Consider the following 18,725-nt stretch of genomic DNA (forward strand, 5'->3'; position numbering starts at 1 on the left):
GAATCCAGGTTCTGTTTACAGCATCATGATGGTCGCATCCGTGTTTGGCGACATCGTGGTGAACACACGTTTGAAGCGTGTATTCGTCATCGCCATACTGGCGTATCACCTGGCGTGATGGTATGGGGTGCCATTGGTTACACGTCTCGGTCAGCTCTTGTTCGCATTGACGGCATTTTGAACAGTGGACGTTACATTTCAGATGTGTTACCACCCGTGGCTCTACCCTTCATTCGATCCCTGCGAAACCCTACATTTCAGCAGGATAATGCACGACCGCATGTTGCAGGTCCTATACGGGCCTTTCTGGATACAGAAAATGTTCGATTGCTGCCGTGGCCACCACATTCTCCAGATCTCTCACTAACTGTAAACGTCTGGTCAATGGTGGCCAAACAACTGGCTTGTCACAATACGCCAGTCACTGCTCTCGATGAACTGTGGTATCGTGTTGAAGCTGTCTGGGCAGCTGTACCTGTATACGCCATCCAAGCTCTGTTTGACGCAATGCCCAGGCGTATCGAGGTCGTTATTACGGCCAGAGGTGGTGGTTCTGGGTACTGCTTTCTCAGGATCTACACACCCAAATTGCGTGAAAATGTAATCACATGTCAGTTCTAGTATAATATATTTGTCCAATGAATACCCGTTTATCATCTGCATTTCTTCTTGGTGTAGCAATTTTAATGGCCAGTAATGTAAATCTAGATGGCCGGACGCGGATTTGAACAGCCGTCCTCCCAAATGCGGGTCCGGTCTGCTAACTACTGCGCTACCTAGCTCTGCGTACCGGGAGGACCGAAGTACACCCAGTCTTACTTCCATCGGGCGACTGTAGCGCTACGAGAGGCATACTGAGAAATGACGAGAACTGCAAAAAAGCAAAGAACGGGAGATCTATGTTCTTAGTCATTTAAACACGGCTGGGAATGCAGTTCTTCTTTACAGCAGTAACTGAAAACTCACAGTGTTTGCTGTGCCAGCGAATAATAGGCGGCCTGCGTAAATTCACGATTGAAAGTCACTACAACTCATTTCGAAAAGACGAGTGTAGTGTACCGGACAGTCAAGAACAGCCAGCCACATTAAGTGCGCCTAAGAAAGTGGATGAGGCACACCAACAGATTTTTAATATGTCATAATAATTGATACCTCTTGCAATCGTCGTTTCGTGTGTTACATTCGTATCTATTTTACTGTAAAACGTAATGTTTTCGATTTTACAGAACGACAACCACAATACATCTGCACTGCGAGCAACTTTGAAAACTGCCACAAGAATAGCAAGATTTGGGAAACCGTTTTGTGAAAGGGAGTTTGTAAAAGACTGTCTCACTGATGCTGCAGAACTTGTGTCCTACGAACATTAGTAGGTTTCAAGAAATCGGCCTTTCCGAACAAACAGTAGTGCAACTTTTAAGTGTTATGGCTGGCGATGTGCACAGGAGTCAACAAATGAGGCTAAGGACTTTTTTACCTTCTCTGTCGCGGTGAATGAAGCAACAGATCTTCCAGATACAGCTCAGGTAGTGATATACATACGAGGTGTGATAGCGCTCTGCGTGTAACAGAGGGCATCTTGGACAGGTGACTACGACAGGTGCAGACTTACTCTAAGCTGTCGTGCAAGCGATTGGAATCGGTTAATCTCAGAGACCACAGATGGAGCACCGGCAATGCGAGGTCATCATAGAGGACTCGTAGCACTGATGTGCGAAAAGCCAGGATGCACAGAAGAGACGTTGTACGGAATTCAAGAGGCGCTTTGTGCAAAATCAGTAACTTTAGAAAACGCCATGGAAATTGTTGTGCGTGAAAACACATTAGCTTACTCATCGCCAATTTCAACAGTTCTCGGAGGAATTACAGAGGAGGACGGCGCCACTCCTTACTATATCGAAGTACACTGGTTCAGTCGAGGTAAAATCCTGAAAAGATTTTTTTTATTTACGTTTGGCCGTAGCACATTTCTCACATAAGAAGGGAAAGAGTGAACCAAAATTAGATGACGCTTGCTGAATATCGGACCTTGCATATCTCCTAGAGATTGCGTCACACATGAACATAACTTAATTTCTGACATGTTGGAAAAACTAAATGCTTTTGAAAGGAAGCTTGCTTTTTGGTAGAGCCAACTACTGTCTGGAAACACTGCACATTTCCCTGCCCTCGGTTTGCTCCACGAAAGTGCTAGATTTAAAGAGTACATATCAATAATTGTAAAAATTAAGCAGCAATTATGAGCACAATTTGTAGACGTTACAAGTGTGTCACCTATCATTCGTCGCTTTACACGGCCGCTTGCTCCGAAGCGTCTACAGATGGAACAGTTCGACCTGCAGTGAAATACACAACTGAAGTACAAGTTTTTTGCAATACGATGTAGAAAAGAATTCTATGAGAACTTTCACAGAAAGAATTTCCACGCCTCCATCACGAAGCTGTGGCAGTTATGACCATGTTCAGATCTACTTATGTGCATGAAAGATTTTTCTCCATAAGGACAATGAATACATCAAGGTTTCGATCGAATATTAATGACGAAAATCTTCGCAACTGATAGCGTTTATCAATGTACTATGCTTTTGTGCCTGACATTAACTTCATCGTTTCTCGTCGCCAATGATGAGCGTGTATTGAATTTCTTTCTTTTTTGTTATTTAAAATTGTTATTTACTAACTGTGCCTCAGCCTGCTCCATGTTACATAGGTGAACATTGTCATCTTGAAAAGATGGCATTAAACCGGTTGTTCAAGGTATACTTACATGCTTACAAATTATCGTTTAATTGTTGAGAGACATGTATGAGACCCTTGCCATGAAGGGTATTTAGGTGCGTAACGTGGGCATAAAACCAATCTGGCATATTTATGCACCAATTGTTTTTATGTTTTATTTTAGAAACGTGGCGTTTGTTGATAGAGCGATAGAATAACACGTGCTACGGTCGCAGGTTCGAATCCTGCCTCGGGCATGGATGTGTGTGATGTCCTAGGGTTAGTTAGGTTTAAGTAGTTCTAGGGGACTGATGACCACAGATGTTTAGTCCCATAGTGCTCAGAGCCATTTGAACCATTTGAAGAATAACACGATATCTTCCATAGATTGCACTGCACACTGTGAAAACAGCTAGAGAGTGTCCCAGGTACAGTGCATCCCAGCTAGTGTGGTAAAGTAAAGTGGAGACATCTGTACTTAGAGACATAAACAAAGTGAGCGGTGACAGTTCCGTTTCCCTGTTTATACATCTGGTGACCAGGAAGTTGCGCATGTGCAGCAGATCTGCATGCGTGCAGAATGTCTGGCCGACCATGACTTACAGGGATCTTAATCGGAACATTTAATTCAGTTTCCATCATTCTTGGGTTAAAGGCCAAGGGGAAACCTGCTATGGACAGCAGATGTGCCCTGGCCACAGGAAGAATAATATCTTCATGGCTAATGGTGTTGGGTGAAACTGCAATGAGAAGGCAAGCCGGCCGGTGTGGCCGAGCGGTTGTAGGCGCTTCAGTCTGGAACCGATCGACCGCTACGGTCGCGGGTTCGAATCCTGCCTCGGGCATGGATGTGTGTGATGTCCTTAGGTTAGTTAGGTTTAAGTAGTTCTAAGTTCTAGGGGACTGATGAACTAAGATGTTAAGTCCCATAGTGCTCAGAGCCATTTCAACCATTTTTGAGAAGGCGAATCTAGAAGACAGGCTCACCTAGGCACTCTGGTGTAAGAGACTAGAGATCGACAGACACACCAAAGGAAACCTACCCATGGTAAGATTTGGTATGAAGTCTAAGCAATGTCTGGAATAGTTATGCAACCATAGTCATTCTGGGAACGTTGGCGCTTTTTGTGAACACCAGATAGACGTCAGTTCGTAGCTACAAAGCGTTGCTTTCCGTTTTTAAAGTAACACCTGTAGTTTCTGGACGACAGATACATTGCCAGATTCTTGACTTCCGCAAGGCGTTTGATACAGTTCCGCACGGTCGTTTAATGAACAAAGTAAGAGCATTCGGACTATCAGACCAATTGTGTGATTCGATTGAAGATTTCCTAGATAACAGAACGCAGCATGTCATTCTCAATGGAGAGAAGTCTTCCGAAGTAAGAGTGATTTCAGGTGTGCCGCAGGGGAGCGTCGTAGGACCGTTGCTATTCACAGTATACATAAATGACCTCGTGGATAACATCGGAAGTTCACAGAGGCTTTTTGCGGATGATGCTGTAGTATATCGAGAGGTTGTAACAATGGAAAATTGTACTGAAATGCAGAAGGATCTGCAAGGAATTGACGCATGGTGCAGGGAATGGCAACTGAATCTCAATGTAGACAAGTGTAATGTGCTGCAAATACATAGAAAGAAAGACCATATAAAATTAATCGTCGGTAAAGCAGATCCCAGACTGAGATTCATTGGAAGAATCCTAAGGAAATTCAATCCGAAAACAAAGGAAGTAGGTTACAGTACACTTGTTCGCCCACTGCTTGAATACTGCTTACCGGTGTGGGATCCATACCAGATAGGGTTGATAGAAGAAATAGAGAAGATCCAATGGAGAGCAGGGCGCTTCGTTACAGGATCATTTAATAATCGCGAAAGCATTACGGAGATGAAAGATAAAACCCAGTGGAAGACTCTGCAAGAGAGACGCTCAGTTGCTCGGTACGGGCTTTTGTTGAAGTTTCGAGAACATACCTTCACCTAGGAGTCAAGCAGTTTATTGCTCCCTCCAACGCATATATCGCGAAGAGACAATGAGGATAAAATCAGGGAGATTAGAGCCCACACAGAGGCTTACCGACAATCTTTCTTTCCACGAACAATACGAGACTGGAATAGAAGGGAGAACGGATAGAGGTACTCAAAGTACCCTCCGCCACACACCGTCAGGTGGATTGCGGAGTATGGATGTAGATGTAGATGCCTGACAAAACAGTGAAGCATCCAAAAGAGGACGAGGAAACGAAACATCATGGGTTGAGGAAACATTACACAGAGCGAGTCAAAAAGGACTTTACAACTTTGGAATGATACAGAAATTTATTGAGATAACTTACAGAATCGGCAGTTGTGTTGTTTTGTAGCAAACAATCTCAAGTTTGATTCACATTGGGTGTCGGTACTCCATTCCGCCACCAGGAGCGCCAGCGTAGTGCACAGTCAAAATGGCTATTTAACTGGTGCGTTACTCTTAAGCGATGATTCAACAGTTATGCAGAATATGGGCAGCGAAAATACACATGCAACCCTGGAACACCTTTGTGACTCCCCAAAAGTTAATACGTTTTGTGCCTTTAGCATATTGGAAGTGTAGACATTTGTTCTTCGTGGAAAAAACTATCACTGGTATTGTGTAGCTGTATATGCTTGAAAAGTTTTTAATTCTTTAGATCAATGAAATGACCGAGATGGGATGGTTTAGTACCAGCAAGACAGTGCATCATTTTGTTGTTTAGTGTGCATGTGTGTTCAAGTCCTTTACAGGCGAAGCACTAGTTCTCTCGCGAAGCTCCGAAAGGGTAACGGACGAAATTTGACATGGCATTGTTGAAAGAATAATTTTCTAATACGCATGAAGGATATACATAACAATCGTACGAAGGGTGCAAGGCATACTCTTCACCAAACGTAGGAAGATTCCTGCACTGAATTACGTTGATACCAGTAAATAGAGAATTAAACATGATAGTGTGTTCCTGCAGCTACGGAATGTGACAAACCTGGGTGCTGGGCGTCAATCTTGAAGGCGGGCCGCGACATGTTGAGCTCCTCTGGGCGACCCCAGTACTTGTGGTCGAGGTCGAAATCGCCAACCTGACCGTACAGCTCCGTGGGAGCCACGTGGCACTTTATGAAGTAGTCTGTCGCCCACTTCACTGCGTCCACTGCATACTGCAACTGACCTGAGGGAAAAAATCGAATTACATGACGAATTTTCGATGTACTGTAAGTGCTGAAAAAAATTTAACTCCCAGGAGATTGCCCATCAATGGCTACAATTAAGACCATGCGAAAAAATGCTTAAAAATGTCATAAGAATTTTAAAAGCATACAGCATTGTTTATACAAGGTGTAACTAAATTCCCTTGCAGACTTTCATGACTTGTATTTGGGACCAAGACGGTTAAGTTTAGCATAGGAATTCATGTCCTGAAATGTAGCATTTCCCTGATACACACAAAATACCACAACACACATTGCTCTCTGTCTCCTGTTGTTCGTCATCTGGGTCCACATATAAGTAGGGCTCAGTGTGATGGCCACCGAAGTCAACACAAATACGGTATCTATGTATCATGTTCCAAGATGCTCCAGTATCCGCTACAGCCATAACCCGCGCCAGTAGATCTTCTCCGAATGCCACAGGAGTCTCGTAAATCTAGGATTTCATGTGACCTCACAGGTAGTAGTCTAGCAGGTTCAAGTCAGAAGAACATGCTAGCCAAGCAATCAGGCCACAATGACATATACACTATTGCCCAAATCGTTGGTCCAAATGATGTTGGACAACATGTGTAAAATGAGGTGGTGCAACATCATGCTGGAACCATATGTTGTGCACACATGATGCATCTTCCAAGAGCTCATGCAGTATGCCATCAACAAACTGCAGATATGCACTACCAATGAAATATGGTGGAACAAGGTAGGGGCAATTCATACATCCAGCCAGAAACTATGCCCAAATGTTCAGACCATGTTGTTCCAGGAATCCGTGGGGGTACACAGCACGTGGGTTTTCATTAGCCCACCATGACTGTTGTCAAGGTTTTCCACCTTCCCTGGTGAACTTGGCTTCATTCATGAAAAGGATCCACCATGGGAAGTCTGGTTTTTCCACACAATAATGCAAGAACTACCTGCAGAATTGGTCAAAAGATGCAAACTCCTGTGTCTACCTTGCCTGTACCTTCTGGGGATAGTACAGGTGTAGATGCCATTTGAACAAAACACTCCAGACAGTTTGGTGATCCACTTTCAGTCTAACTGCTATGTTTCTGGTACTTGTTGTCAATCCTCTTCCACTGCATGGAGTACAGCCTCTTTAAAGTCTATGTTCAGTGCCATCATGGAGTACCACAACCAGCCCTGCTGGTGGTGAATGTCCTTGTCTCTAAGGCCCACTTCTACACCGTAGCAAAGAGGGAGTGTGAAGGTGTCTGATGATGTGGAAAATGCTTCACATAGAATTGACGAACAGCCCTACCATTGCACCAAGCTTCGTCATATAATAACAATGTGTAGCGTACTGTGGTCAACAGCACTGCACTAAAAATGGAATGTAGCTTGGATTCTGTACTGTAGTGAGGAGGAGATCAGTCTTTAACGTCCTATCGAGATGTCATTAGAGATGGAGCACAAGCTTGGATTAAGGAAGGATGGGGAAGAAAATCGACCATGCCCTTTCAAAGGGACTACCCCAGAATTTGCCTGAAGCGATTTCAGGATGTTGGTTTAAACAGTCATCCTTGCATGGCGTACTGTAGTGAATGATTACTACTGTACAGTAGCATAGGATGAAAAAAGACAATGAACTCAACAGCATGTAAAAACGTATTTGGGTGGATACAGTAGTACAATATGAACAAAGACCACAAGCACAATTGCAGATACAAACCTCTCATGGCAGATCACAAACTCAGCTGAATGGCATGCAAGCAAACCTGTAATGGGCACGTGTCATCAGGTGAGAAGTGGGGCAAAGCGGGTTCCGGCACACTTTTGATATCGAATTGATATGATAATTAATTAAATTTATCAATTAAACCACCCTTCCCCCTCTCCTTACCCTACTGTTCTGCTATGTGGTTTATGAACCCCAGAAACAGTAGGTTAAGGGGAGAGGATACTTTAATTGATCATTTCAATTAATTACTGTATTAATCTGATATCAAAAGTGTGTCAGAGCCCGCTTACTCTCGCTACCCAGGCGATCGCTGAATGACGTATGTAATACCCTAGTCAGTGGCACTGAAAATGTGACAGATTTGAGTGTGTGTTGTGATATTTTACGTGTAGCAGGGAAATTATATTTGTCTGGACACGAGTTCCTATGCTAAACATAAACATCTTGGTCCCCACTACAAGTCCTCATTGCCTGTAAGGGGAATTCAGTTACACCCTCTATATCCTGCAACTAAATAAACTGATGTTTCCTTGAAGTCTCATCTCCATGTTGTGGGAGGGCTAGGTACTGTCGCAGTTTCAGAACCAACTCAAGGAAATTTGGCATTTTTCAAACGGAATGATCCATTCTTCCACTGCTAAGCTGTAGGAGTAGGGAATTCATCGCTTATTTGTCTCGCTGACACACAAGTGTCACGTGGTTAACGTCTTCATTCTCTCCACATTCACATTTTGGGAAGCCTGGTCTTTCAATTCAGTGGAGATGTTTTATAGCGTCGAGGTGTGGTACCATCACATACAGGTACACCATCTGTCCAAAAAGTTCTGAGACTGATTTTATTCCTGGTGTGTAAGCGATGTCAGTGCGGCAATAACGGTGGCAGCTTGAACTAACGACTGTAAACAACAAATGTACATCCAACCAGTCAATGTTGAGCAGGTGGTGTTACGTAGTGGCTCTGACATCAGCACCAACACCCGTAGAATGCCACGTGTTGTTCTGGATACATTTTAATGCTTTTAATAATTTTAAGATGATGTCTGTTTCATATTGTTGTTATAAAATGCTGTGCTTGCTTAGTTTTAGTTTTAGTGAATGTCTGTGGGATATTTACATGTTAGTGTTAACATCCATCCACTGTCTAGTCATTACATGTTGTTCGGATATTAATTCCTGATAGTGTCTGTTTAAGATTTTTGTTAAAAAATATTATGCTTTGTGTTTTTAATTCAATTCAGATCTTCTACGATCTGAAACTTACATTCAGTGAATACCCTTGTGGTTTTTACATTCTTGTGTTATGTGTGCCTGCCGCTTAGAAGTTATTTGTGGAACTCATCAGAAGATACGTGGTTGTTACTTTACTGAATCTGAAACGTGTGTTAGCGTTTTTCGGTTTACTGTAGAAGTAGAGTCAGGTGTGTCAAATAAGGATGTTGCTAGAACGAGATTTTCACTCTGCAGCAGAGTGTGCACTGATATGAAACTTCCTGGAAGATTAAAACTGTGTGCCGGACCGAGACTCGAACTCGGGACCTTTGCCTTTCACGGGCAAGTGCTCTACCATCTGAGCTACCCAAGCACGATTCACGCCCCGTCCTCACAGCTTTCATTCTGCCAGTGAGGACAGGGCGTGGATCGTGCTTGGGTAGCTCAGATGGTAGAGCACTTGCCAGTGAAAGGCAAAGGTCCCGAGTTCGAGTCTTGGTCCGGGACACAATTTTAATCTACCGTGAAGTTTCATATCAGCGCACAATTCGCTGCAGAATGAAAATCTCATTCAGGAAACATCCCCCAGGCTGTGGCTAAGCCATATCTCCACAGTATCCTTTCTTCCAGGAGTGCTAGTTCTGCAAGGTTCGCAGGAGAGCTTCTGTAAAGTTTGGAAGGTAGGAGACGAGGTACCGGCAAAAGGTGAGCTGTGAGGACGGGGCGTGACTCGTGCTTGGGTAGCGTAGATGGTGCCTCATTTGTCCTATATTTCGACCTTTTTCGTCGACTACAGTTACATACATACCAGTCTCCCAGATACGCGCCCACCCAGGACTAAGGATTTTTACAGCCTGCTGCTGCGCTGTGTTCCCTGGAATGTGATGGAGACCAAACATCTCTCCATCCAGTGGCCCATAGTGTGGACTACCGTCCACCAGCCCTTCCTCCCTACGAACGTCCGGGCACTGTGGTATCACATAGTCAACAGGAAATTTGCCACGAAGCAGCGACTGCACAACATTGGCTTGTCAGAATCCCCTCTTTGTCTCCTTTGCCAGCAACTGGACACTGAGAACACCGTCTGACATGCGCCTCATCGCAAGATGTATGGCGCTTCGTGCAGCAAATCATTGCCTGCTATCTCCCGGTGCCACCAGACGCAATCGAACCTCGAATGTTTCTATACCCGGAGAACAGACATTTTCCCGCCGCCAAATGTCACGCTATTACGTGGGTCAAAGGGTGGGCGGTCGCTTATCTCTTTCATGAGGGACCTAAATCCCGCCTCGTCTTCTGGACCTATTTACGAACAGCTCATGCAGCTCTCGAAAACACGCCACGTTACCGAACATTATTATTATTATTTTAAATTCTTTATTTCATTACATAATAATTATACAATAATGACCCACCACCTTAATGATTAGTGGGTCCTATATTTATAGATTTACAATGGCAGCTTCTACATTTTTTCTTGACTACAGACAGTTCTACAATTTCTACTAGGCAGACTACTTCTTAGTTTACTAGCTAGCATAATTTCTAGTTACTACAAAAGGTTAATACTAACTGCCTGCAGCGTTACAATTGCGCCAGTGTTAATAATATAAACCTACTTGGATGCCTTGCTCATAGAGCTAATCCCTATGAGCAAGTCCCTGGCGCAGGGCAGGCAAGGGATAACTTATCGCTGCAGGTTCCTAACTTACTATCCTATTCTAATTAACTAAATCTACTTCCTATTCTATGTCATAATCGGTGCGTTTTCTCCATTCGGGATCGCCCCAGTCCCCCTGGTCCTGGTCGTGGCGGATTCCAACCGTGAAGTCGACCTATCCACGAACAGGCGGTACGGGATTGGGGCAGTGGTCGCAATCGGTGTTGTCTATTTAACTAGGCATGAAGGTCTCTCAGAAAAGTTTTCAAAACTTTTTGTGATACCTCGTTTGCTAGCGAATTCAGTCTCTGAAATGTCTCTTCCCGTCTTAAAAGGTCATAGGTATTTGTACTTGGTAGTTGTCGTCTCAATGTCCCGGCTACATCATCGAAAAGGGGGCACTCGTAAACCACATGGTCGGGAGTACCCTCCAGTGCGCCACAGTCGCACGCGGGTGTCTCCCTTTTCCCAAACCGACAAGGATAAGTCGGATAGGGGCCATGACCGGTGAGAAAGTGGAACAATCCCCGAGTTGGCTCGAAGTACTTCATTTTCAGTCTGTCCTTTACATCTGGTAGGAACTGAAAGGTTCTTCTACCAGTTTCATCCGACTCCCATATTTCCTGCCATAGATCTACCCCCCTGTCCCTAATCTCCCTCTTTTCCCTGACTGGTGCCTCCATAATTTCCTCTGCCTTGGTGATAACACCCTTTTTGGCCCAGTACCATGCAGCCTGTTCCCTAATCTTTATATCTAGGGGACAGAGCCCCATTGTGATTAACAGGGCTCCTCCTGGAGATGTTCTGTATGCTCCCACGGACCTTAATATCATGTTCCTTTGTACTCTCCTCACCGTCACAGCAGGCACCACCCTCGTGAGCCTGTGAGCCCAGACTCCCGAGCCGTAACCCACTATTGACGTCAGTATACTGTTATGGTAAAGTTTGATTAAATGAGGCGGAAGGTGGAATCTCTTATGTCCTATGGAAATCAGATTATTTAGTAATTGTAGTGCTTTCTGGGTTACAGTTTCTATGTGCTTTGCAAAATTCCACCTTTCATCGATGATGATTCCCAAGCAGCGCGTTTCTCGTCTCCGAAGAACGGGCATACCGTCAATTCTCACAGTCGGGTTTCTTATTAACAGTCCTTTAAGTAATAGGTAAGTCGACTTGGTCGGTGAGATAGTCATTTTGGTCCTGCGGCACCATAGTTGCAGTTTGTTTATTGCTCCCTCAATTTTTGGTTCTATGTCCTCGGCGACTTCGGCCGCCAACCAGCAGGAGGAGGTCGTCGGCGTAGGCTATCACCTCTAGCACATCTTCGCTCTGTTGCAGGCTATCCAGAAGAGGCTCCATGTGGATGTCCCAAAAAAGGGGACCCAACACGGAGCCCTGGGGGCAACCCTTGGTGATAGTTTTCCGGACTTTCCCGCTAGGGGATGATAGCCATACCTCCCGATCTTCACAATAGCTCCTCAAACACCCATATAGCAGCCCTGGGCACTCCTTCTCCCGAAGACAGGAGAAGAGCGAAGGCCACCACAGGTTGTCAAAGGCGCCACTGATATCCACCATGATGCCAACAACATACTTACACGGGGCTGAGCCACAGACCTCGGCCGCCAGGGCGATTGCATCAGATGCCGATCGCCCCGGCCTGAAACCGAATTGCCTGCCGCTCACACCGTGCAACATGCGGTGAGCAGTCAGTCTGTCCGCTAATAACTTTTCAAGAAGTTTGCCAAAGCCGTCCAGCAGGCAGATGGGCCTGTAGGATTTGGCCTCTGCAGGGTCCTTCTCGGGGCCTTTCTTAATAATCACCACATTTGCAGTTTTCCATATTTTTGGAAATTTGCCTTGCCTGAGGCATGCGTTGGGGCTAAGAACTGCACCACCTCTGCCACAATGCCGTCTGGCCCGGGGGCTTTTCCTTTCTTTACAGACTTGATAAGAGCAGCAACTTCCTCCTCAGAGAAGGGGAGGACCGCCACGTCATTTGCATACCTATGAAGGTCTTCATCTCGCAATTGGCGCTGCTCTTCGGTGTCGTCATTTCTGTCATCGTCAGGCAACAGCGACCGGAGGAGGACCTCGGCAGTTTCCTGCCAGGTTTCCGTCATCCCGTCCCCGTGCCTGAGCGTTGATATCATTGTTGGGGAGCGAATCTTCTCCCTTACCAATTTATATGGCACACCCCAAGGATCGAGGGCCAGCTGATTGGTTACAAAATTTTCCCAACTAGTTATTCTGGTCTTTTGTAATTCCTTTTGAAAATTGTCTTTTGCCTCCCGGTATAACTGCAGCCATCTTTGCTTTTCCTACCAGACGACACTGCGCTGGTAGTGCTTCCTCAGTCTCCTGACAGACTGACGTAGTTCTTGTAGTTCGGCGGACCATGGTGCCGGTGTGGCCGCCACTGCTCTCCTCCTGGTTGGTACGGCCGCCTTAATCGCCCTTGTTATTGCGCGTACCAGCCCCTCGGCTCTGTCGTCCACGTTAAAGTCCTGTCGTTCGTCTCCTTCTGGTAATGGAGGAATGTCGCACTCTCTGGCTAGGCGTTCCCAGTCTGCTTTGCTAAAGTTCATTTGCACCTCCCACCCCATGGCCCAGCGGCACTCTCTGTCTCCAACAATAAAGGTGATAAGATTGTGATCGCTAGTGGTGGCATTGTCTTCCACTCTCCACTCTTGGAGTATATTCACTGCGTTTGGCGTGACCAACGTCACGTCAATGTTGGTGCCCTGTCCTCCTCCAGCCACGTAGGTGGGGGGATTACCTGGTCTGTTTGCCACCACTAGTTGAAGAGCCATTATCATTTCTTCAGCTTTGGCACCATTTTCATCCCTTGTGCCACTGTACCATAGGGGGGATTTGGCGTTTATGTCAGCAGTTATAATGATTTTGCGTCCTTGCAACGCCGTGGCCACACTTACTAGATGATCTATGTGTTGTTCAATTCTATCTCCGTACTGAAAGTACTTGTTAATGATGATAACAATTCCAGCAGGAGATTGTATCTCCACGACGTTGCAGTGACTATTGGAGAACTGTGACAAAGGTGTTGCACGCAGTGCAGAGTTTGTTATCAGTATGGCCGCTCTGGGGATGTCCCCACTGCTAACAGTTTGCCATGTTGCGGCAGTGAACGCAACTTTTCCAGCCAGAGAGTACGGCTCCTGTAAACAGAGTATGTCCAGTCTCTTCTCCACCACTTCCTTTCGGAGCTCCTGCATTACTAGTCGACTGTTATGGGTATTGAGTTGTCCGATTTTTATTCTGGTCGTCATGGAAAGTAAGTATGTATGTGGTCATGTGGCCAGGTTTTATTCCAGTCATATGCCAGTTGTCCGTTTGCTATCACTGATTGATGGTAAATGTCATCCAGGTCAAATTTTTCTCCTCGTCTTTCAAACACTTTTTTGAGTAGGTCCCGTAGTGCTCCGAAGTCAGTGGGGAGATTCACCGACTTAAATTGTATTCTGTCCACAGCCTCCATCACCGAGAAGGTTACCCTTCGTCCGTACTCATGTCCTACTCGGACCACATGACGTAAGGCAGTGGTCAGGGTAGTCGGCTGCTCCAGTCTAGCTAGTTGCATGGTGTACTCCAGATTTGGGTACACCCTCACTGGGTCCACGGGTGGCAACCTGACCACTTTGGTGACGGAGTTGGCGGTGGAGCTCGTTATCGTGCATTCTTGGACGGGTTTTGCAGCTTTATCTGTCGCTACCACAGGATGCTCTTGCCGTTGTGGATTTTTAATCGGCAGCGTGACCCGGCATTGGGAGGAGGGTGCTCTGACCGCTGAGGTGAGCTCGGTTTGAATGCCAGTGTCCCTGGTGGGGGACTCTGTTTGTATGGATTTGTCGATTGTTGGTACGTCGGCGCTGATGAGCGACTTCAGGAAATTCCTGAATCTACTTGCTCTCATAGCATCCCTCCTCCTTTTGCTCGGGGATTTATGCTTTGGTATCCTGCATGGTATGCCGTTTTCAGCCATAGTCGATTCACGATATCAATCTTTGTTCGAGCATCCTGTAGGTAGGGCAGTTTCGTCCTGTGGCTCCACAAGACTTCTTGCCACGATTCTTGCAAGGGATGCAGACACCTGTGGCCTTGCAATCTTTCCGGGTGTGTCCGTTATCACCGCATTTGGAGCAGGCCGGCCTCCTGGTGCAGTGCCTCAGTATGTGGTCCAAGTCGCTGCAATTATGACAACGAGGTACCACGATGTAATCTCTAGTATTTATAGCGTGGAATCCCACGTATAGTCTGCCCAGTACTGTCATTTTTCTCCACATTGTTGCGGAGACCTCGGCAACGTGATGTACGACATCACGGTCCCGAGGACCCGTCTTGAATCTTAGTTTAAAGCTGTTATGAAATTTATTTTCATTCATGTCCACAAAGTTTTGCTTTCTGATTGCCTCATACAGTTCCTCATTTGTCATTACTGTAGGTTGGTTCAAATGGCTCTGAGCACTATGGGACTTAACATCTGTGGTCATCAGTCCCCTAGAACTTAGAACTACTTAAACATAACTAACCTAAGGACATCACACACATCCATGCCCGAGGCAGGATTCGAACCTGCGACCGTAGCAGTCTCGCAGTTCCGGACTGAGCGCCTAGAACCGCGAGACCACCGCGGCCGGCATTACTGTAGGAACATCATACAATATGACCAAGGAGTTCCTCTTTTTTGGGGGTTCGCATTTTACAACTGCGTTCAGTTTAGGATTTTCAAGAAGTTTGTTTTTATCTTCTTCAGACGCAACTTCTACAATCGAGTTGCGGCTTGGTTTGACACGTTTTATTTTTATTTTATCTTTTACAGGGTCAATTGTGGTGGTCAGAAGTTCCTGGATCCTTTTGACGCTCGTATCTTTTCCAGGCAAGGTCCTAAGAAAGACTGCCGTCTCCTGTTTCTTTGTCACCCTGTCTATTGCCTCTTTCGTGTTATTTTGTCTGGTGGGGGCTTGTGCAGCCACCGCCGCCCAGGTCTTGCTCGGTTGTTGTTGCTGTTGTCTCACCCGGGTGTTCTCTTTCTCCAGCTCCTCTACTCTTCCTTCCAATTTAGCGTGAGCCATTTTTTATTTGCAAGATTGCTGCCTGGCTTATCTTTCCATTTTTAATACTTTGCTCCAGGAGCAACGTAATTTTTGTATGCCTCTTCATTACCGAACATTATTTGCTAACTATCTTCGAGCGGTCTTTGTTAGACCTCCACTGAGTTGGGGGGGGGGGGGGTGCCTGGCTCAGAGGGCACCTACCCCTCCTCCCCCGGCGGTGTCTGAGTTTAAATCGGCTACGATCGATTCTACTTCTGACCTCCGCGGATGGGAGAGCGCGTCGCAGTTTGCACGGATTTTATTTCTTTTTGCTTTTCCTTTTTCTTTTCTTTTTCTGTAACCAGAATTTATATTTCTTTTCTCTTTCGCCGATGTGTTCACATAATTTCATCATAATAGTGAATATTATAAAACACATGCAAATAAATAAATACCAACAACGCCTTCCACTACTGTTGATTCCTGTGTCTCCCATTTCCCTAAGCACCACAGGCTCGGTGGTGGTGAGGGGGACCCCGAGCCCCCACCTGTCCACTACCACTCCAAAATAAAATTAAAAAAAAAGAAAAAAAAAGAAAAAAAGAAAAAAAAGTGGTCAAAAAAAGAAAAAAAAGATGGTAGAGCACTTGCCCGCGAAAGGCAAAGGTCCCGAGTTGGAGTCTCGGTCCTGCACACAGTTTTAACCTGCCAGGAAGTTTCATATCAGCGCACACTCCGCTGCAGAGTGAAAATCTCATTCTGGAAGCATCCCCCAGGCTGTGGCTAAGCCATGTCTCCACATATCATTTCATCCAGGAGTGCTAGTTCTGCAAGGTTCGCAGGAGAGCTTCTGTGAAGTTTGGAAGGTAGGAGATGAAGTACTGGCAAAAGGAAAGCTGTGAGGACCGGGTGTGACTCGTGCTTGGGTAGCTCAAATGGTAGCTCACTTGCCCGCAAAAGGCAAAGGTCCTGAGTTCGTGTCTCAGTCCGGCACACAGTTTTAATCTTCCAGGTAGTTTCAAGGATGTTGCTAGAGGGTAGTTAGTACTGGAGAAACATGCCAGGACCGTGAGTTGGTATTTGATTGGGAGGATTGTAGCAGGGAGGCAAGTAAAGTATCAGATAAGGCTCTTCCACGGATTTGTGTCCTTCAGGAAGAATTATGAATGGCTAATGTTGAATTAGATGGGTTGAAGGGAGAAAGAGACAATGGCAACTGGGGAAAGGTGACAAGTAAGGAGAAAACCTCAGAAATCACATTTCCAACTGCGGTTTGGAAATAGTTTGACCTGTTTCCTTGTTTTTGTACAAAGTAGAGTGCAACAGATTCATAGGAACAACTTTAAGGCTAGGTTGGCAGAAAAATCAAGTAAGAAGAAAGAGTGAGTGCTGCTGCTAGGCAGCAATCATAGGAGGGATGTTGGCCAAAGGCTACAGGAAAAACTAGGGGCGGAATACCAGATCGCCGGCCGGGGTGGTCGAGCGGTTCTAGGCGCTACAGTCTGGAACCGCGCGACCGCTACGGTCAACAGGTTCGAATCCTGCCTTGGGCATGGATGTATGTGATGTCCTTAGGTTAGTTAGGTTTAAGTAGTTCCAAGTTCTAGGGGACTGATGACCTCAGAAATTAAGTCCCATAGTGCTCAGAGCCATCTGAACCATTTTTTTGGAAGACCAGATCACAAGTACTGTGAAACCTACAGTCAAGCTCAGGCAGGTGATGGGGAACACAGGGGTTTCTGCAGAGATTCTGATGAAGAATGTAGAGTACTTATATTAGGAGCAGCAGGAAACACTCTGACTAGCAGCTTACCGAGAACAGTATTAAAGGTGACTTGGAGGTAATAACAGCAGCAATAATGCACGGTTGTATGAAGTTTGTGGCGGTTTTGTAGTGCCATGATCAGCCCTGTCAGTCGTGTAAACAAAGGGCTGAGCGGATCTCTTATTTGTGCTATACCTGTTGCTGCAACTGGCAGATAGGTATGGTCAAATGTACGTTTATATCTGGATTATACTCCGAAATCACCTAACGGTGTGTGGTAGAGGGTACTTCTCGTACCGCTAACTGAACCCCCTTCCCCATTCCACTCGGAAATGGCACGTGGGAAGAATGATTGTCGGTAAGCCTCTGTTTTAGCTCTTATTTCTCGAATTTTCTCGTTGTGGTCTTTAAGCGGGATATATCTAGGAGAAAATAATGTGTTACCTGACTCTACCCGGAAAGTGTTCTCTATAAATTTTGGTAGTAAACGTCCCCGTGATGCAAACGCCTCTCTTTTCACTTCGGCCACTGGAGTTTGTTGTGCACCTCTGTAACGCTCCCGCGCCAAGTAAACGTTACCGTGACGAAACGCACCACTCTTCGTTTGATATTCTGTAACTCTTCTATCGGTCCTACCTGGTAAGGATCCCAGACTGATGAACAATACTAAAGAATCAATCAAACAAGCGCCTTATAAGCCTCTTCCTTCGTGGATGAGTTATATCGCCTTCAGATTCGTTCTACAAATCTCAGGCTGGGGTCTACTTTTCGTATTACAGTAAAACTTCGTTAACACGAATCCGAAGGGACCGAAAAATCAGGAGTTCGTGTTAAAACAATTCGTTTTAAGTGAAAACCACAGATTTTAATAAGTATACATGTACAGCAGTACAACTAATGTGTAATACACTACACTATCAATCACGTTATTGTAGACTTATAACACTATAAAGTGATTGTAACGTCCAAGTACTCACAAATTATGTACGTTACTTTCTTGGAAAAAATTCCGTCATGGTTCGCTGACGTTCATGGGAACGATAGTATTTTGTAATTTCACAACCAACTGTAGTGATAGCGTCCGTAAACCCAGCAGTGACGTCGGATGTTGAATCGAACCATTATAAACAGTCCAAGGCTGTAAACATCTCCTGACGGGTAGATGGAATGGTATCTATATTCTCTTCCTCTTCACTTTCTTCTGATGGCCCTTCTTGCACCTCGTTCACAGCTTTTGGCACATCCAATTCCACAGAAGCACATACGGAAACATCTTCGTCTACACTGATGAATTCTTCGAAACTAATCCCAGGGTTCACAACGTCCTGCAGAACTGTCCATTCATCAGGATAAGTGGCATCTGCTAACTTGTGGACATCGTCAGTGTTGCTATGTGCTGCTACGGTCGCAGG

At 45.5% G+C, this 18,725-nt stretch overlaps 1 protein-coding gene across 1 annotated transcript in view; it reads right to left on the reverse strand.

Annotated features, from left to right (window-relative positions):
• The window catches only part of LOC126203699 (endoglucanase E-4-like), a 390,595-nt gene that overhangs the window by 50,047 nt on the left and 321,823 nt on the right, over positions 1 to 18,725 (reverse strand). The window contains exon 4 of the mRNA XM_049938068.1: positions 5,719 to 5,901. Coding sequence (XP_049794025.1) covers positions 5,719 to 5,901 — 183 coding nt within the window. The remainder of the gene's footprint in view (positions 1 to 5,718; positions 5,902 to 18,725) is intronic.

This window comes from Schistocerca nitens, chromosome 9 (assembly GCF_023898315.1).
Source record: "Schistocerca nitens isolate TAMUIC-IGC-003100 chromosome 9, iqSchNite1.1, whole genome shotgun sequence".
NCBI lineage: Eukaryota > Metazoa > Arthropoda > Insecta > Orthoptera > Acrididae > Schistocerca > Schistocerca nitens.